Below are 22,623 nucleotides of genomic sequence, written 5' to 3' on the forward strand. Positions count from 1 at the left end.
AAGGCAAGTTCAAAACCTTGTTTATCGCATATCCGTTACTTAAAATTACTAATGCTAAAGAAAAAAAATAATAAATTTCAGTTACAGAAATAGGTTAAGAGCACAAGGAATCGCAGGTAAAATTAATAGTTAATATTGGTTTTAAAAAAATAATAAATGCAAGCATGAATTTAGTACAGCAATAATTTCCCATTTGAACGAAGAGTTCCAACCTAAAAACACGATTTCTCACCTACGTACAACAAAATTGGCAACTGGATAAGAGATTACAGAGCTAACATTCGTTTGAAATAAATTCCAGTTTCCTAACTACACAAAATGTAAACAAACAAGCCATCTACTTGAAAACAATATTATATAAAATCCCTAATTAGTTATGAATAATTTTAGGATCTGCGGCATCACAATCATGTGAATGCTAATCACTTAGTCATATGTAAGTATTTGAGAAACATCCAAACTTGGGAAAATGATACCTTTTGAACAATACTGCAATTTACGGATATGACTCATGTCATCTTCATGAAAATACCCCTTTGAAGAAAACCGCGATTTGAAGTAACCGCTAGCTGGGGGATATTACTCATGACGATAACATAGCATGATCATATGGACTGAAATCTAAAGGAAGAAATACTCAACTATTTCAGTTTACAGAAATTTCATTCTTTCTGGTTTTTGTGTTTGTGTTGTGGATATAAAATTCAACTATTTTGGAATATTCGCATTTAGAAGAGTCATTCTGGAAAGATAGTAATTTAAATTATCATTAGAATTTCTAGAATATATACAAAAGGTTTTGTAATCCATTTAACTGTCTGTTTATTTTAATTTATTTTTAAATGCCGTAGAGACACCAGCATATAATTAAATTATTCAGAAAATCTCGAAACAGCTGCCACTAGACTCTACTAATTCCCACCCTTTAACAGGAAAGAAATACCCCAAAATGTATTGGAAAATTAGTACACCCATCTATGGATAATCAAACACAAAACATGACAGATGTGTGTCACCCTGGAAAATTCCAAGATATCTTATCTCAAAAACATCGCCCAGAATTCCATTCACAGACAGTGGTGATGTCTGTAAAGTCTTATTATTATTATTATTATTATTATTAAACAAGACCTCATGGAGTCAAAGACTCATCTAGGAGGTCCTTTTATCTCACACACATCTCATCATACCGGGTCTTAAACACATTCAAACTCCCTGCAGACACCACACTCTCAGGCAAGGCATTCCAATCATTCACAACTCTGCACGAAAAAAACCTGCCTCTCACTCCCCTACTCACACCCTCTTTATACAGTTTCCAGGGATGACCTCTGGTTCTCCCCTGATCTCCCACTATTCGCTGTAGAACTTCTCCACCATTGATCCTATAGCAACCCCTTACCAACTTGTAGGTCTCTATCATATCTCCCCTCTTCCTTCTCTCCACTAGTCTCTGCAAATTACATCTTTTCAATCTTTCCTCATACTCGACATTCCAGAGGTCAGAAACTACCTTATTTTTGCATATTATATTGTAAATAATATCTGTGCAATAAAATGTGTAAACTTAAAAGAACAAAGTGTCGTTGATGTGTTATGTATGTTTAAGTAAGATCACTTTCGAAATCGCCGTGAATTCACACACAATTTGTTTATTTATTGAAATTTAAGAACTTAATTTTAGACAAATCAAAATATTCGGATGAATTATGAATAAAATATGTATTTGAATATGAATATAGAAGAAAATACGGATGAGCTATGGAAAAAAAATTTGTGTTTGAGGGACACCAGTATATAATTAAATTATTCAGAAAAACCTAATCACAGTCATCATCACGACTCTACTCTAAGAATTCCCACCGTTTAAACAGGAAAGAAATACCCCAAAATGTATTGGAAAATTAGTACAGCCATCTATAGACAACCAAACACAAAACATGATGACAATGATGGATGTGTGTCACCCTGGGAAAATTCCAAGATATCTTGAACACGATTCTTATCTCTAAATATCACCAAACACACCACGTGATGTCCCTGACAGACAAAGGCCCCAGCGAAATTCCAAACTCTATAACAACAAACATTCATGTCACAATTCCTTATCTTATCTTGAACTGGTCATAAGTGTCCCACCAATCACGACACGATTCCTTATACACTAATATATCTCCCTTTCCATTCAAAACAACAACGTCACTTATTTACAACTAATAAGTGACGTCACTTATCTACATCTGAAAACAACACACACCCACGACATGATATCTTATCTTGATCTAGGTCAGAAGTGTCCCACCAATCACGACACGAATCCTTCTCTTCCATCACCCATAATTCCATACGCGAAAGAAAACACAAGAACTCGCCTCACTGACACATATGCCCACAGGGAAATTCCTGACATTCCAATCTCGTGACATCACGCCCACAATGACGTCATCAAATGAACAACCAATCACGTCACGATTCCTTATCTTATCTTGATCTGGTCACTAGTGGGACCCATACTACTAAAGCTGGTATGTAAGGAAGTCAAACTAAATAAATTTATATGAATAAGATTCCTCTTAGTCTAAAACACTAAATTGGCATATAAGAATTTAAACCTATTTTAACTTTTGGATTTGAGAGTAGAGTCAGAAAAAGAAAAAAAAAAACAGGTAAAAAAAAAAAAAAGACTAGAAACCAGATATATGAGAGGGAAGGGCTGGAAAGTTCTGATAAACACCTAGAACAGAAATTATATTAAAGCAACTGATATAACCACAAGAAAGAAGGCACAGGGATATAAGATCATAAGTTACCTTCATAACTCTGCTACTAATATGATCTTTCATGTTGTTATATCAGTTGCTTTAATATCATTTTTATTCTAGGTGTTGATCAGAACTTTCCAGCAGCCCCTCGTATGAGTTTTGAAAGAAATTATGAAATGAACAAACACAGAATCATTAAAAAAGAGATTAGGAACGAATATAAAAACATTATTAGCAATCAGCAATGCGAGTTTTTAATCTCACGTGGTATGGTTACTTCAACAGAATAGGAAAATAAAGGTTATCAGAATGTATCTTGAATAAGTACATGTATATTTAACTAGTATAGACTTCGGCATGGTACGTGCAACTCGTATACATACTTAGGCCATTTCTTGGCAGCAACAAATACAAAATATACAAAACGTGACTCACCTGTAAATCCAACAGGGCACCGACAAGCGAATGTGTTGAATGGTACAATAGGACGGAAAAGCAAGTTGTTAGATGATATAAATTCTCTAGCTTTGGCAAATTTTAGAACTGAGACACATTGTTCAAAATTCACACAGGGTTCGTGGACACAAATATTGTCTTCAAATGGCAAAACCTGGGAAATTAGAGAAGTATCTTTAAGAATCTCTACACTTATTCTACATATAAGATGTAAACCAATACTGAGAAATGAAAATAAAATTAACGACCATTTGTATTCAAATGATTCCTATTTAAAAACAATACTGGTAATAAAGATAGAGCCCAGCAAACAAATCGTCAGTACTCTTAAAGTTTTAGGTGCATTTTTTGATGACTCCGGGAAAGGATAATTTGAAACTAGAGCAAGCATCTACAGTTTTAATTACCTGCTATTTCAAATGATTATTCGACTATTACATTAACATAACGACAATGAATAAATACATGTGACAAGAAAACATCTACGAAGGTGGTCTGAAAAGTTCTCGGTCTAACAATGAAAAAACGAATTTATAATTTCAAAATTATTTTTAGTCTTAAGGGAGATTATGTTGAAAAATAACACATTTATTCCAGCAATGCTCCAGCGCCATTAACGTAGTGTTTTTCAACAAGATCTGCAAAATACCCCTCTACAGCTACAATCACCTAGCACAGATCCCTTAATTTTCTCATTGCCAAAACACCTTTGGGAGCAGGTGCACTGTCCTGATGAAAGATGATTTTTTTTTCTTCTGCAAACCGGGTTTTTTCTCACGCATTTTTTTTTTTTGTCTAGTCTGATTAAAAGATCGGAATAATATTCCTCGGTTATTGTTTTACCCTTTTCAAGATAATTAATAAACAAAATGTCTTTAGCATACCCAAAACACCGATGCCATGACCTTGTCTTCTTTGGCGCTGAACAACCGGCTTCTGTACACTGTTTTGACTGCTGTTTGGATTCTGGTGTGTAATGGTGAAACCAAGTCTCATACATAATAAATCGACGCACGAAATCAGTTTTATTCTTGTTAAAACGCTCCAAGCACTATTCAGAGATTTTCATGCGAGTACGTTTTTGATCTGCTGTGAGCAAGCGCGGCACCCATCTTGCGCAAAGCTTTTTCATTTGCAATTCTTCATGCAAAATATATCCTACACGTTCTATTGAAATGCCGATAGTCTCAGCAATTTCACTCACTTTGACTTGCCGGTCATCCAATTCATTGATCAAGTGCACGATATGTCGTGCCCTTGATCAATGATTTCTGGACGTCCTTCACGTGGATTATCTTCAAGGCTGGTACGGCCACGTTTAAACAAGGCAGCCCATTTCTTAATTGTCGAAAAACGAAGGAGAAGAGTGCCCATCAACTTTAATGAGCTTCGAATGAATTTCTTTCGGCGTTAAATCTTCTTTTACAAAGAATTTTTTAACCACACTATACTCAAATTTTATCCATTTCAGACAACACTTCTGCTTCAAACAGCTGTATAAAACAAACTACTTGATGCAACGTCTTGCAATTTCACAGGAATGCTTATGACAGATGTATGAACTTGGAAAAAAATATATATTGCCGATAGTGTTGCCATCTATGGTCGAGAACTCTTCAGACCACCCTTGTATGATAAAAATCAATAAATGGTATTTATTCTGTTGGTAAAGAATAATGGCAGGAACTCATACGTATAGCAAACTATACAGAAAAATACCGATGTCAAAAATTAAAGTAAATAATTAATTAACAATATGCCGGCCTGGTTGGCCGAGTGGTTAGCATATCCACTCTCTAGTCAAAAGACTGCGGGATCGAATCCCGCCCTGGGCATGGATGTTTGCAATCGTCTGTGAAAGTACTAGTGGTGGTAGTTGGTGTTAGATGATGAGGTTGGTGGAGTAGTGAGATAAAGAGTTGTAGAATAGATGCCCTCCCTCGATGAGTCTTTGGACTCCCTGGAGGTTTGATGTAATAATAATAATAATAATAACAAAAATATTATCCACTTACGTCTTTTATTCCTCAAAGGGAATAGGCAAGGCCGTTTAGTCCTTATCTGGAACACTCCTTTGCACCCTCACCAACGTATCTCCACACCTCTTCTGCATGCAACGGTCCAGAAGAGGCAATAATATTTATTATTATTATAGTTAATACGAAGAACACATGAAGTTACTATATTGACCTCACTGCCTTAATTGCTTATAATTGAAAACAACCTCTATCTCTTCTGACAGTCTCGCATTATGGAACTAGGAACGTTGTCACAAGGCTACTTGTAGGCTTCATGGAAGGTTAACAACAGGATAGGTCTATTTTAATATTAATCACATGATCTTATCTTCACCAGCGAGTTCTCTGCTAGTTTAGATTATGGTTAGAAAAGCCGAGCCGGAAAAAGAAGATTCCATTTGCGCATCTTAAATTTAAAACACACTAAAGAAGGGCTCTAGAGACAAGTGGAATTTGAACCCAGTTCTTGCACACCAAAAGAGTAACCGGCAACCAAGAAAAATAAAATCGTACAACACATAAGAGTATTATGAATTAGGAACACGAGATAGCAGCAATTTGTCATATTTTGAACTAATCTGGCTGGCCATAAGTGCTTATTGGCTATGTTTGGTGTCCATAGCAAGGAAATTTGCTTATCTAATCTTTAGTCTACTGTATTAAATGTAATATAGGCGCTTAGAACGTTTTTTGGATATGATCCACCTTTTTAAAATGATAATCCCGTGCATGACAGGTTATTCTTAATTTATGCTCAACCATAAATGCTGTGGTTGAGCATAAATGCTGTGGTTAAACATAAATAAGAAATCGATTAACATTGTTCTTGGAAAAAAAATATATCTCCCAAGTAGAAGAAACAAGAATCGTATTTCAATTCCATACTCAGTTTGAAGTTAGCTTAAGAAAGAGGTGATGAGGCTGACGATGCTATAGGGCAGGGGTGTTTAACCCGTCAATCGATTTTGGTCGATCTCTTGTATATTCCTCCTTACTTACAAATTTAATTAAAACTGAAAACATATTTTATTTATCATTATTTTGTATTATTTTTAATTCGCTTTAAGTGTGTTGCTATTGTTTATTTTTCGTTAAAATTGTCAAATCAGTAATTTTCTTATAAGTCCGAGTTAATGAATTAATTTAGATCAGTGGAAGTCAAACTGCGAGTCGAGTGAATACGATTATAAGCAAAGTGTAAAAACTCGATTGTAGCTTAAATATTCCAAAGCACATTACACCGCTTTTTTACTTAGGTTAAGTTCCATGTGAATATTGTAAAAAAATAAACTTTGTTTGTCTCGGTATAGTTTGTATTAGATGTTTTTGTAAATAACACTTTTGAAGCTAACTGTATATACCGCTTTAATAATAATAATAATAATGTTAGAGTGTTAAAAACAAAGGCAATGTTTTTGTCGCCGAAGCTGTACATGGCGGCATTAGAAAGATTGTTATTGAAACTTGTATGTATGAGAAAGGCTTGCAGGCTCTAAGTGTAAACATCTCCGAAGTCAGTCTGAAAGAGTTCAAACAACTTTCCGATGGCCGGCAACTTACAATCAAAAGTAAGCGGAGGAGAACAAAAGGCGTGCCGAACTTTAAACTTAAGATAAAAGACTCATACCGATTCTTTGGGGGTTGCCAAACTTCATGCGAGGTCTCAAAGGAGGCCTGATAAAAAAAGGACTGAAGCAGGCAGAAGGGATCCCGATTCCAGAACTGCTGTCAGCGAGGAGACCGCCCGGTCCAGAGTCGCCGTCAGAAAGACTGCCTGGATCCGCATTGCTTGAGAGAGAGGAGTTTCCCACTTCCAGAAAGGAGCTTCTCGGATCGAGACGTCGCTAGAGAGAGACTACTTCTAGGCCGCAGACGAGGTTTCAAATTGCCGAAAGGAAGAGTTCCAATTGCCGGAGAAAAGTTTTCAGGACAGGTTAATGTGAGACATTCACCTGTGTGTTGCGTTTTCATTACAATTTGATGAATCAAACGACTTCACTGATATTGCTCAGTTAATGGTATTTATTCGCATGGCATTTCAAGATTATTCAAGTAAAGAAGAACTTTTGAAAATTATACCATTATTGGGAAGGACTAGGGGAAAAGACATTTTTTCGGCATTTGATGAATTTGTCAAACAACACAAACTTCCGCTTTTTAAACGTGTGTGTATTACTACTGATAGTGCTCCTGCAATGATAGGTAATAAGTCATGCGTCATTTCAGTTTCATTATGTAAAAACGATGACAAATATCCAGATTTATTAGCGTACCACTGTATTATTCATCAACAATTACGGTGTAGTAAAAGATTAAACACAAAAGATGTTTTGGATATTACATTTAAAATTGTAAATTCTGTTCGAGGAAAAGCCTTTCAACGGGGATTATTTAAATTACAGGCAGATGATGATAGAAAACTTCTGTTGTACAATAATGTTCGCTGGCTCAGCAGAAATCAATTTTTAGAAAGATTTCTTGTATTAATTAAAGATATAAAAATTTTTCTTGATGAAAAGGAGATATTTATCCACAATTGAGTGATAAAAGATGGTTGTGACACTTATTTTTAGTGGATTTCTATACGAAATTAAGCAATTTAAAATTTAGAGTTCCAAGGTAGAGATAAAAATTTAATTGACAAGTTCAATAAAAACTTTCCACCAATACTTACTTTTATTAAAGAAAAATATAAATGATCGCAAATTTAGACATCTCCCATATTCATTAAATTTTTTTGAACAAAATAAAGAAATGCTTCGGTATGATTTAAAAGAATTTATTCGTGAAATAGAATTGGTTGAGGAAGAAATAAATTCAAGATTTAAAGATTTTAATAAAACTAAAATGATTGCATCTTTTATCAATAATCCATTTCAAGAAAACTTGAAAGTCACAGAAATTTCAAATAAAATTAGTGGGCTGTTTGATATAAACCAAGCTGAAGTAGAACTTGAGAAAATAAACATTCAGAATAGTTTACATTTAAAACCAATAAACAATTAAGTCATTTGGAAGTACGCACATGAAAAATTCCTAATATTAACTGATATTGCGCGAAACATTCTGTCGTGTTTCGGATCGACATATTTGTCAGAATCCTCTTTTTCAAATATGACCGTCATAAAAAATCAATTAAGAAACCAAATTACAAATGATCATTTGGATCATTGTCTGCGATTGGCCACGTATTCCTTCAACTTGATTATGAAAATATTGCGAAGTCCAAACAATGCCAAATTTCACATTAACTTTTTTTTTTTTTAAATTAACCAGCATTTCCTGTAACTTGTGAGTTTGTAATCAATCTGTTGTTTTTTCGAACTTTGGTTTTCCAAAATAGAGAAATAAATATTTTATTCCAATATATATATATATATATATATATATATATATATATATATTTTTTGTTGTATTAAAATATTTGTTGTATTAAAGTTATTAAAAGTGATAAATAAATTTTTAAATACAGAAAGTTTTTAGTTATGGATTTTTTTTTTTTTTTTTTAGTTGTTTATTTTTAGTCATTTATTTATGCATAATCAGATATCAGGTTGGGGAACTTGTCCTTATATAAGAGAGTAGATCGTCAAATAACTTATAAGCTGAAAATGAAAGACATAATAGCGAATGACTTGATGCGTAAGTTATGCAGACGGAGTGGTGTGGAGTGAGTTTGACGGCCGAAAGGACTTATACAAGAATGGTTTGCATCTGAATGGATTTGGTGTTCAGAGTCTGGAAAAGTGTTTTGGAATGAAGTGAAAGTTATGTGCAAAATCAGGGAAACTAGAGGTTTTAGGAAGGAGGGAGAAGTTGAGTGGATATGCAGCCATCAGTGAGCCAGTTGAGTGTAAGAATGTGTATATGACTAGGTTAGTAACAAACCGAAATGGGATGGTTAGTATAAAGCGTCAGGACAGTGGTGAGCCTAAGTGCCTTCTGCACGTTTTGTACACTACCAGAAGCATTCGGAACAAGCAGGAAGAATTTTTGGCGTTAGTTCATCCTGGCCAAAGGTTATTGGCATTAGTGAGACATGGCTGACAGAAGTTGATATAGTTAGTGGGATAGAATGTGAGGGTATAGTGTTCAGGGAGGATAGAGAGGCAAAAGAATGGAGAAGGAGTGTTACTGATGATGGCCGATTAACTGCAACCAAAAAAGGGAGTAGAAGTTCAACTGCAGGCCAGTGAAAAATAACACATTTGAGACCATCTAATATGAGACGGAGGCCAGCAGAACAAAATATACAGTTGCATACTGCTATAGACCAGGGAATGAAAAAAGATGGAGATGCTATGCATTGGCAAATAAACTCAATGAGTATAGGGTGGGTAATTTCAACTAGGAGAACATAGACTGGAAGGACATAGATTCAATCACATGCTGTCTCAGGAATAATTACCTGAGACAGCATGTGATTGAATGTACTAGGGGTTTGTGAATGTTCGATCTAGTCATTGCATCTGAGAATTTCTGTAATGAATATGACCACTTTGCTGCGAATTAGAGAGAATGATAATATGGTCTTGACATTGGAGGTGGCTAAATATGTGGAATTTTCAGTGAAGACGGGGTGTTGGGGAATTACAGGGCTGGTAAGTATGACAAGCTTAGAAGATTGCTTGGATCAGTGCTATGGCATGTGAAACTGTAAGGGGCTGGATGTCGACATCGCATGGGAAATGGTAAAAGAGCGTTTGAGGGAAGTAATGGCAGACTACATAACTAGAGTCAGGAGAGTAAATCAAGTGCGAGTTAAATGGATGAATATCATCATTAAGCTTGAAAAAAAAAAAAACTTTGAGGGAATTTGAGGAGAAGGATGACCAACAGGCACATGAGCAGTACAGAGCATAGACAAGAAGGGTAACCAGTGTGGTAAGAAAGGCAAAGACAGAGTATGAAAGGCAATTAGCAATGTAGGCTAAATATAATCCCAAACGGTTCTTTCGTTATGCTGCAAGTAAAAGAAAATGTTCATAGCAGAATGATTTTAATAATGCCGATGGTAGGGAGGTAACTAAATCGGTCGAAATAGTAGAATTACGAAAGGAAAACTTTGCAATAGTATATCATCGAGGTGGAGATATTGCAGTAACGAGAGAGGCAAAGGCTTACATGGGCAACTGAGGTAAATGAAATGAAGGTGCATAGCATATTACAGAACCTTAATGTGAATACAGCTGTGGGATTGAATGGTAAACCAGCTCGAGTTTTATGTGAAGTTGGTACGGAATTGTCAGTGCTTTTAACCACATTGTTAAATTTAAGTCTTGGCTCTGGGTTAGTCCCGAAGGGATGGAAAGAGGAAAATAGTTCCATTTCATAAAGGCGGCTCCAAGACTTTCGTAGCAAATTACCCACCGATCAGCATATCAGGAGTTATCGGAGTATTAAAGAAGGTGGTCAAGAGCAAAATACAGGAATGGATAGATGGAAATTGGATACTGTATGCGAGCAACATTGTTTCGTTAAGGGTAGGTCATGTTTTATAATACAGTGACAGACAGCTGAGTTCGATAAAGGTAACAGGCTTAGAGATATCAAAATTTTGATAGGATAACACAAGGAATTCTAATCAGTAAATTGCTGCACATGGGGTTGGATATAGCGTTGGTGAAGTGGATAAGAGGTAGTTGATGTAGAGATATCAGAAAGTAATTTATTCAGGAGTAGAGTCCAAAAGAAGTCCTGTGACTGAGGGGGGGGAGTGCAGCAGGGTTCTCTTCTTCGATTGCTAGTGTCACATTTTTACATTAAAAAAATGTATAGGAAATGATCTAAGCGAAACTGTTCAGTTGTTTGCCGATGATGCAAAGTTGGGTAGAGCAATAATTAATACAGATGATTAAAATTTTGCAGGATGATTTGGATAGACTGGCAGTCTGGGCAAAAGAGAATGGATATCAGTTTAATGTGGCGAAGTGTAAGATTATGTATTTTGGGGAGAAAAGATTACCATCTGTATACCACATTGGTGGAACTGTACTCCAGGAAATTGACGAAGCCAGAGATATGGCAGTGTTAGTGAGTAGGGGGTTAAAGTTTAGGGGCACATAGCAGCAGTGACAAAAACAGCTCATCAGATTACTTGGTTACTGAAGAATATGTTGACGAGCAGAGACAAGCAGATTATTGTTGCTCTTTATCGTGCCTTGATAAGACCCAAATTTGACTACTGCGTGTAAACCTAGGCGCTAGGGTTTCTTGGCGATGAAGAAGAGGTGGAGAGGATCCAGAGGCAAGTGACCATCTTGGTCACTAGCTGGTCTATGGGATGAACCTTACGAGAACAGGTTGAAGATTTGTGGGTTATAGAAACTGGTTGATAGGAGGAAAAGGGATGATATGGCCGTTACTCAAGATTAGTACCTGCATCTAAAATGGAAAGCAACATACTGCATAAGCAGCAGAGTGATTAATCTGATCACTTTGTTTGGAAAAATTGACTACGCTTGTGAAGAACGTCGATTTTGTACATTCTAGACCAGCGTTTCTCAACCTTTCTAAGCCCAAGGACCAATAAAATACTTTAAACCTGCGGACCCCTAAGTTACAGAGGCGTAGCTGGGGAGAGGAGGAGGGAGGTGGAGTTCCACACAACTGACTGATGAAATAGACTTCAACAATGTGATCGACGATTTTGCGAACAGAAAAAGCAAGAAAAATAAACATTTTAGAATGTTGAAATTTTCTTCAAAAATAAACAGTGTTTGTAATTTATTTCCCTATACGTCGTTTTGACTTTTTGTAATTTTTTTAAAAAACCTATGTAGGAATTACCAGCATTTCGGAAAAACTGTGCCATTTATAACATAATAAATCTAAAAGCTTAAGATCTTATTTATTAAACAAATAACTACGATGATATAATTATGTTACTACTTACTGAGATGGTTGAGATTCTCGCCCTTGCAGAGTTGTCGGATATCTGGCTCAATATTGGTCAACTTCAGGCGAAGATCGGCACACATACAAAGATGATTTCTTTATTTTGCTTTTATCTGAAGGAGCGATGGAAATCCTTTCTCACAAAGATAGGTTGTAGAAAACTGCATTACGATTTTCAATGCTTCTTCAGATAATTCCGGAAATTCACTTCTCACTGAAGACGAGATTCAAGATCAAGCAAAACTACGATCACGGAATTGCATTTTAAGCCCACTGTCACTTGAAAGTTCAATTAACTGTTCCGTTTTCGATAACGAAAGGTCGTTCTCCTGACTGCAAGCCTGAAATGGAACGCGAACCCACAGAAATTTCTTATAAAAGTTATTCGGAAAATATGTTTCAAAATTCCGTTTCAGATTTTTGAGGTGGTCATAAACCCTTTCCACAAACTCGGAATGAACAAAAATATTATTTTCCTCTAAAAAGGATTCCAATGTTGGAAAAGGTGCAAATTGTCTGTCTTTTACATAATTAATCCATAAAACCAGTTTTTTCTCGAATGCCTTTATTTAGTCGTAGGCATCAAGAACAGTTAAAAAATTTCCCTATAGGGAGAGATTTAGTTAATTTAATTTCGAAAAAATGTCTGAAAGATAGGATAGTATTGATAACCACGCTTCGTCAACAAAGAGTGATAGAAAATCAGAATTACGTTCATTTACAAATAAAACTTCGTGCCTTAATTGAAATAACCTTGTTAGTACTTGGCCCCTGGAAAGCCAGCGAATTTCAGAATGAAGCAAAAGTTGTGTATATTCACTGCCCAGTTCATCGCAGAGTATTGAAAATAACCTGTTATTTAACGGTCGAGCTTTAATAAAATTAACTAGCTTTACAGCGTTGTATAGTACAGTTTTAAATTCTGGTGGCATTCCTTTGGAGGCTAACGCTTCCCTATGTATAAAACAATGCACCCAATTCATATCCGGAGCTACTTCTTTGACCTTAGAAACAACCCCACTATGCCTGCCTGTAAGTGCTCGAGCTCCATCCGAACAGAAGCCTATACATTTTTCCCACTGGATCCCTTTGTGTATTATGTAATTATTGAGAGTGTGAAATATTTCTTCTCCAGTTGTTCGGGATGACAAAGTTCTACAAAACAGAATATCATCATGAATGTTATCATGCACATATCTTACGTAGCATATTAACTGCGCATCATGTAACATCAGTAGTATCGTCTGTTAGTAATGCATAATAACGGCTCTTCTTAACACTTTCGATTAACTGAGATTCTATGTCACCTGCCATGTCATTAATTCTGCGACCGACAGTGTCATTTGAAAGAGGAATCAAATCAACATATTTTAGTAACTTGTTGCCAAACATAGTTTTTACCACATCTTTTATAGCTGGAAGTAATTCCCTGTTTTCGCTATGCACAAACTTAAGATAGGATGCTTCCAGCGATTTGGTATTAATGGAACCCATGGCTGAAATTATATCTTTCCCATGATTTACTGTCTTTAAGCGTCGCTGAAAAAATTCAGTTGGCTTATTTTTCACATCACAATGTTTAGTTTCTAAATCTCGTTGGAGTTTCGTAGGTTTCATGCACTCGTTCGACAACACTTCATAACACAAAACACATTCAGGTTTCTGTTCACTTTCAGCTCCACACCAAGTAAACCCGAATTCCAAATATGAACTGTTATATTTCCTACTGTATTTTTTCTTTGAACTGCTTGTTTCTTCTACTTTAATAGTATCAGATTTACTGGCCGTTACAACACTTGTATTACAATTAGGGTTAGGATTACATGTTTCATTTGCTCTTCTTTTCAAAGTCCTAGTTCTAAACCTCTTTTCCATTATTAAAAAAACGTTTCCGAAAAATATATAAATACTGGGGTTAACTCACGACAAACTTTGTTCAAGTATCACTTAGCACTTCTGAAGATATACTGAGCCTTGGTTGAAGGGAATCTTCAATAATAAAAATCAATACACAACAAGCAATTGGTTGAAATGTGGATAACACATTTTCACTTCAAATCTGACACAACAGCAAAGGAAGGCGGAAGGAAATCAAATGGAGAGAGTATATAGATACTGTCTCCATTTGATTTAAATAATTTTTACTTACTTATTCAATTTTAATTTGTTTTGTTTGGATAATTAAAAAAATAGATTTATTTAATTAAGTCTGCCTGCGGACCACCTGTCCCATCGTCGCGGACTTCCAAGGAATTGCATATGGAATAGTTTTGAAACTATTCAAAACCTTTTTTTTTTTTTTTTTTAATTGGTCTTTGGCTCATGAAGGTAGGTTTTCTCCCTTTTCATGAAAAATGAACTAAATTTTTAAACCTGCAAATCACCAAAAACATCCATACACAAGTAAATATGAACAAAGTAGTTAGGATCAGGAATATTGGCACTTATCTGGAACGCAATGGGAATGCACCAAGTCTATCTTAACTTCAACTCTGCCGGGAATGATTTTTCCTTTCCTACCACTTTTCAAAAAAAGTGGTAGAAAGGCAAAAAAAAAGTTTTAGAACTGACTGAGTACTATGAACTCCTCTAGAAGAATGAAAAACACTCAACTTATATTTTACTTTTGCCATTAATAGCTGTATTTTGATTATTAATGGTAGTTTTATCTAATGATTTTGTATGACCATTAAGAATAGTCATTCAAGAAAATTGCCGCAGTGAAGCAGGATGGAGAGGTTAATGAGACCAATGAGGGCATTACATGAACCGGTACCTGTCAACTTTGAAGGCGCGTACCAAAATCTGTTTAAACCAAATGAATATCTTTCAGGAACGTGTAGGAATTTGTTTTGTTTGTTATTAATATATAATTAAATTAAAAAATAATAAAATAACTATTAATATAAATTTCTTTCTTGATTAAGATTTCTTGTAGCTGCATGAATGTTTCCTTGTTGAAAATCTTGAGTCCACATAATCCTTTCGGAAAGCCATTAATGTTGAAATGAATGATATGCTTCATATCCCCTTGTTAAAACTACAGAGCTAATTTTATGCTTACTGGTAACGTTTTCATATAATTAAATAGTTGATATTTCCTGCATTTTTTCCATCCTTCGAGACATTTGTTCTTGCAATGCTCTTCTTAGGAATGAATCTTCTAATTTTGGAAATTTTAAACTTCGATCACTTGACGTGTATAGAAGCATAAAAACACCCAGTACGAACAGATAATTTTTTTTTTTTTTTATTGGTCCGCTCAAAGTATTTGCAAGACAGCGGTGACACTTGGAAGAAAGGGAAAAAAAGAAAAGAAAAATTTTTGGAATGACTTGATTAACTTACCTGAACGTGGGTGAGACTCGTCAGAATCGCTCGATTTAGATATACTCTCTCCTTAAGATACTGGGAATCGTAAAATTTGTCATGATCGAGGGTATCAGGAGGTCTTGCAGAGAAGCTAACATTAAGTATCTGTTCACCATTATCTTCATTGTCCTAAGAAGTGAAATAAATAAATACATAGTACAAACCAAGACGTAAGTAAACGAATTTTTATTACTATTGCAAGGTGATATGATATGCAGATTAGATGAAACCACCCAGAGTGCTATACTCTACCTAATCATGTCTGACTAATTACCCGCACTGACAACAGCACTATGTGCAGGAAAATATTTTTTCATTTGAAACCTTCCATTTCACTTAAGGGATAATCTTATCGTAAGTAAACTGAAATTATAATGTAGAAAATTCTATTTAGAAAATGCAAAGCTAGTGATGACCGTATAAAGGAAATCTTCGTGAGAGTTATATCAAATTGATTATAATCAATTGAAATATTAGAATGTACACAGACTTTGTGGGAAACTTGATCAAGATGACTGTCATATTGAGATGCTTGTGTACTGCAGTTGCAATCGTGTTTGTTTCTATAGCGATAGACTGTCAAAAAATATATACTGTTATAAGTTCTATCCAGTAGTCGACCATAATAACAATTTTTCTACACATTTTTCAGCAGAAATCCCAAGATAGATCTTCGGCACAGCAAGGGGATTTACTGCTAGAAATTTTATTTTTAAAAAAAAAAAAAAGAAAAAGAAACCATAGAACTCATTATGTCAAACACTCGGGGCCAGTTTTACCATTAGGTGAACCTAGGCAATCGCATAGCGGCGCTAAGACTTCGGGGCACCAGATTTTGCTACATAGTTCGGGGAAAAATTACAACCTTCGAAAAAAATTAGTAAAACCTTGATTAATAATAAAAAACTGAAATAAGTCAAGCCGTCCTGGTGCTCGCTGATGTCCTACATTATTTTCGCCTTTCTCTATTTCTTCCACTCCCCTGCTCTTTGTATACTTAATCTCAAGTGCAGAGTTTTTTCTCCTTCTGACATCTGTCCCAAGATGAGCGGGGAAATTCCGGGGTATCAGTGGTCGCGACTAACCGAATGTTCTCACTCCTTATCTTCATTCCCTATGGACTTAATTCTGTTGATTTTTAGATTAAGCCCTATTTTTGCAAGCTCTCTGAGATCTGAGAAGTTGGGGATTACGTCATTCATTTTTTCGCAGAATTGTCTTGGAGTTTTTTGAAATTACAACTTACAAAAAGTTACTCTCTACTATGGCTCAGGAACGACCCACTGCTCTAGCAATAATATCTACAGAGCACGAAATTGCATCTACAATCAATATAGATGAATTACTTAAACTCTGCAAAAGCAAAAGCCCGAAAGATCAATTTTTTTATAATTTTTGTATTTAAGATGTAATAATTTTCTTGCTATACAGATATTAGGAGTAATCATATATGTATACAAATGTATTGGTTTTGATTAATAACTTTTTTTAATGTTCATAATGATATTATTTTTATAAATATCCACGTGTAGGCGTACGTGTGCTCGTATATAGAGACAATGTATAGGGACGCCTAAATTTTATTTGCCTAGGGGCATCAGATACTCTCGGATCGGCCCTGCAAACACTAAAAACAGTGTTAAGGTTAGGGATTATGAGATGGCGGTGGTTGTCTACAGTACTCTCCTCCCTATATTCCTATGAAATCATTTGTAGCCGTGGGCCAATTATCAGTGATGCCTATAGGCAGAGATGGATGCCTACCAGTGTACAAAAAAGTTAGGACAAATAAAAAAAATATTGGCAAATTTATTTCTAGCTTTATTTATTGTGCCTTATCTTCCTGAAATTATTGTTATTAATATTATACTGTCACCTCCATGGAGTCCAAAGACTCATCGCGGGAGACCCAATCTATTCGCGGAAGCTATCATACCTCTCCAACCCAGTAACAGAAAAAGCACTCACAACTGACTCATAAACCCATTCCACTCATTCACCAATCTCCAAGCAAAAATTCTAGTCCTCACACCCCTAATGACCACAATTCAACTTCCGGGGTTGAACCCCTTCTTGTCCCTCTAGCTGAATGCTGACACATTTCCCCTGCATCTATCCTATAAAATCTTTTAAACAATTCAAAAATGTTTCTATCATACACCTCTTTCTCTTATCAACCAATTTCTGCAGTCAACGCATCCTCAATCTATCCCCATAGGAAACATTCCGTAGGCCATTCAACATCTTGGTCATTCACATCTGAATCCCGTCCACTGCTTCCACATCCAAGAAACCCAAGGGATCAGACTTGAGCACAGTAATCCAGATGTGGGTGTATCAATGCCTTATAAAGAGGAATTACAACTTTCTTATCTCTACTTGTTAAAGTGTTCTTCACCGTAATCTTATGTGCTACCTTATCAACATGTCCTCTAAACCTTAACTCTGTCTACCAACACGCCTAAATCTCTAGCTTCTAGTTCCTGGAGTACAGTGCCATCAATGTGATAAACTCAACATTAAACTGACACCATTAACTTTTATCCATACTGACAGCCTTTTTAAATCTTCCTGCAAGCTCTCCACATCGTCTTGATTAACTATTATTCTACCTAATTTCGAATCATCAGCAAACAACTGAATATTTCCTTTCAGTTTATTTCCTATATCATTTATGTACAAAATAAACAGCAATAGTCCCAGCACTGAACCTTGCGGCACACCACTAATCATCTGCTTTTACTTCGATTCTGCCCCTCCATATACCACTTTTTGATATCTGTCTAGCAGCCACCATCTTATTTTATCTTATCCACTTAATCAGTGTCATATCCAACCCCATTTATTGTAATTTGTGTTACAGAGTTCCATGTCGTATTCTGTCAAATGCCTTTGACAAATCATTGTGTAGCCATTTCCTTTATCCTACTCAGCTGTTATTTTATTATAAAAAGTTAGTAAATTACTATAGGCATGACAGACCCTTCACAAATCCATGTTGACCTTCATACAGTATCATATTTTTATCTACCCATTCTTGAATTCTATTTTCCACTAATTTTTCTAATATTTTTACCACCACGCCTGAGATACCGATTGGTCTATAATTTGCTACTATAAATTTGCAAAAATATCCCTTATGCAAAGGAATAATTTTGCCCTCTTTCCACTCTTACCAGAGCTGAGACTTAAATTAAACAGCTTAGTTAAAGCAATTGCTAGTTTTCTTTTGACATTCTTACAAAACCATAGCTGATATCCCATTTAATCCCACAGCTGTATTTACATAGAGATTCTGCAATACCATACCACCAATTCATCCACCTCTGTTCCCATATTAGTGTCTGTCACATAGGTTAAAGAAGTAACCTGAACTAGGAAGATATGCTTGCAAAGTGGCCACTCAGTAACTCAACTATTTTATCCGCTTCCGTCTCCTCGTGACTATCATCATTATTCATTAAGGTTAATCTTCCTCTTACTCGCCACATAAGAAAAGAATTCTTTGGGATTTCCCTTGGTCTGCTCAGCTAAAATTCTTCTCATAATCTGATTTTGCCTGCGCCTTGTACGGTTCAAGTTTGCTGGTCACCTTTCTCTTTATATTTATTCACATGCATCTAATTCCTACCCAATTAATTCTTCTTACCTAGGTATACAATTTAATACTGCTTCCTCTAGATGACCCGTAACCATATCCCATGCACTACTAACATCCTTATCCTGCAGTGTTTTATGTCATGGTACAGATTTAAGCTTCTTCATAAGCATGTCATAATTACCTGCCTTGTAGTTCCCCAAATACCCTTTCTTGATAGAATATTCCTCATGTTTTACAATTTCCGAAGTCAATACCGCATAAATAATCTTGAGTCAGCACTAACTGTCCGTTGTGATTTCCTATCAACATGTTATTTCTGGCTATTGGACTGCCATCAGCTGGACGTTTTTGGTGGGCCATTATCGGTACACTCTAGATATGCATGATTTCCCACAGAGAAGCAGTTTCTGTGGTCCAACATGAACATCTGAAGTCGAATATCGTTCTGGTCTCAAAAATCACTTCGATCGCATTTTTTTATCAATTACCCCCGCCCTCCCAACACGCACCATGTTATTTTGTTTACTTGCTCTCTATAGCCTAGATTGCAGCACACTGATAAATGGGCTGTATATAATGCATCAGCCAATTAATTTATAATAAAAAAAAAGATTACTGGCGAAAATTAGAGTTATGGGACTGGAACAGCATATGAGACTAAACGTGAGAATTTGGAGTGCTGCTAGGGTATAAGCAAGTAAGAAAACATGCATGAGGAAGAAGATACACGACTAATGAGCAATTTGAATAAGAGTTCGACAACTTCCGAATTACGTGCTTGTGATCAAGTTCATTAATAGAATTACAGAGCGAAGGATATGACGGGCTTATATGAATGAATTAAAAGGAAAAGATATTGATAATGTTTGACATACATGAAAGAATATTTTAAAGGAGATTGCAAAATTATTGCATCTGAGAAATGCAGAACGGTTAGAAGTGAGCAAGAACTGCAAAAACTCTAATTGCATTTTTATATTACCAAGAATGGAAGAGCGAATTCGTTCATTCATCATTTTGGAATGTAGAACAGTAACGATTGGTATGATGCAAACCCCGAAATGATTAATGAGTGTAATCGCTCTTCCATTCTTGGCAATATAAGAAAGCAATTCGAGTGAAAGGAAGTGAAGAAAGGGATAATAGCTGAATACTAACTAATTCATGGATATTTGTCATATTATTCAATAAATGGCCAGGTGGTTTTGCCTTTAACTCAAAGAATGGAAGCTATAAAAGATGCTCATTAATAGCTGGGGCGGGTTGATGAGTTAGCAACAAAAAATATTAACAATAAAGTCAGGAAGTATAAATGATGACAGCTTTGACTGGATATGGTCTAAGGTTGACTTTACAGAAGGAAGAAGCTCTTGCAAAATCAGCCTTGGACTTGCTAAGGATCAGGAATGCTTTTGCTTTGACCCTTGAGTCAATATGCAACAGTTAAGCCACGTATTAAATGCATTAAAGTTTCAACATAAAACCTACTTAAGTTAGAGAAGTTATATATTTGGTGCATTTAAGGCAGTTCGATGTCTGAAATTTTAGATTTTTTCTTAATCAAAAAGAAGATGAAGAGGCTTCATTTGAGCGATGGAAAATAACAGAAATGGGATATTTATAGAAAGTTTGAGAGTGTCGAAAAATTGACCTGAGAGCTTATGAGAATATAATCCTCGACATCGCATTTGCCTTAGCTTGCTAAGATACGAACACTGCCCATGCATCCGTATGTAAGTCTTATTTATTGTTGCTTGTGGAAACTTTGAGAGAAATTTTTCCATTTTAATTTGAAAGTAAAAAAACGTGTATAGTTTTCGTAAGGAAAAAAATTAACGCGTTCCTGTGAGTTCTATTACGGTATATGCCAATGAGGTCTTCTTAAAAAAAGCTACCATCTTGTCTCATTTGTGACTGGATTGCCAGCATGCTTTCAATTTTTCGCAGTCATTACTGTGGAGAGCTCCTTGAGATATCTTCAATGTCGAGCCCCAAAGGCCCTGTGCTCCCGCTTACGCTCTTCGTCTTATATACGTCAATGATCTCTCTTAGTCGCCTAAAATCCAATCCGTAGTTTTGCTAAAAACAGTAATCTCCATATCTTTATTCAGGAAACCTTTCAGTACTCAGATAATTCAAGATTTTCTATGACTAATGGTTTACACATTCATCTCCTCACCATTCTGAAGTGAGGCGAAGAGAGTCTTGTCAGTTTCACTGAAATCAAAACAGGCTTCGGAATATTACTTTTAACAATATTCGAGTCGAATGTCAATATCAGGTTTCTCTTTGGATCGACTTTCAATGTTTAGCTGATCCTAGACATTCTACAGAAACATTAACGCTAGGATGTGTAATGCTATGCAGTGTATGGGAGAATCAATATGAATGGGATGTCTATAACTGATCAGTACTTGAAAAAAAAAAAAAAAAGTAGACCATTTCATAACTGTCTTATTTGTTTCAGTAAGACAATCAGGAACGTGTTCCTTTAAAATAGAAAAGTTTACTATAGTCATGGGAACCTTACGTGGTGAGACCAAATTCATCACCGGGACAAGTTTTAATAAATGGTTCTCATTTTATAAATAAATGGGGGAGGGGGGGTATTTACTGACACACTTCGTTTTACTGATTTGATTTCAATACTAGAGTGAAATCTTGAGACACTAGCAACACCTGTTGACGAATACCAAATATGTAAAAAAAAAAAATAATAATAATAATGATAATCAGCGTTTATCGAAACTAATATGGAAACATTGCATTATGCAGAAAGGAGAAACGTTTTGCGCAAACTTTTGCAACTAACGAAATCTAAATGTACCGTTAAATGTGAAACTTACTCAGGTTTCAAAAAACACTATGGTAATATTTAAGTCTTAAAGGATTCTAAAAGTACAGATGCATTAACTTCACTGAAGGTTTAAGATGCGAATTCCGTAAAATTGTTATTATTATTACGCGACACATCCAGGGAGTCGAAAGCCTCATCGCAGGAGGGTAATCTACTCTACTTCGCTAAATACATCTCACCCTATCCACTACCACACTACAACCAGCAACGCCATCTGCCGCCCATCACCACCACCACCAACAGTATTTTTTTGTCTGTAAATTGCGTATGTTCTGAAGGCCGATTTTTCTATACGTGGGATGTAAAAACCCTTGTGTCCTGGAGGAAAACCCTGCTACCTCTGTACGAGATCGGCTAACTGATCTTCAGTTGAAAAAGCCCATATAAGGATTCACTAGGAGAATCCTTCATAGAATTTTTTTTTTTTTTTTAATTTCAATGCACTGAGAAAATTGATATATGGTTTGTCAATCAAACTTAAGGTTGCTTTGCAAGTATGAATAGAGAGAGAGAGAGAACTTCTCATACAATGATAGCCAGCAAAGGTTGGTCCATTGGTAGAGCCTCTGTTACTAATGGCTCGCAAAAGGTTAAGCAAGTTTGAGCGCGGTTAGTAGTTGGAAGGGGTTCAATCGTTCGATGCTTGGCACACTCTCCCTC

At 35.7% G+C, this 22,623-nt stretch overlaps 1 protein-coding gene across 1 annotated transcript in view; it reads right to left on the bottom strand.

The window, feature by feature from the left end:
- LOC150106224 (protocadherin-like wing polarity protein stan) overlaps window positions 1-22,623 on the bottom strand; it is a 96,258-nt gene that overhangs the window by 31,444 nt on the left and 42,191 nt on the right. Inside the window, exons 3-4 of the mRNA XM_090392960.1 lie at window positions 15,482-15,634; window positions 3,198-3,372 (exon numbers count right to left, since the gene is read on the bottom strand). Of these exons, the coding sequence (XP_090249086.1) occupies window positions 3,198-3,372; window positions 15,482-15,634 (328 nt within the window). The remainder of the gene's footprint in view (window positions 1-3,197; window positions 3,373-15,481; window positions 15,635-22,623) is intronic.

This window comes from Typopeltis vanoorti, chromosome 5 (genome assembly GCF_054136105.1).
Source record: "Typopeltis vanoorti isolate ZY-2024b chromosome 5, IOZ_Tvanoo_1.0, whole genome shotgun sequence".
In the NCBI taxonomy this organism is placed as follows: domain Eukaryota; kingdom Metazoa; phylum Arthropoda; class Arachnida; order Uropygi; family Thelyphonidae; genus Typopeltis; species Typopeltis vanoorti.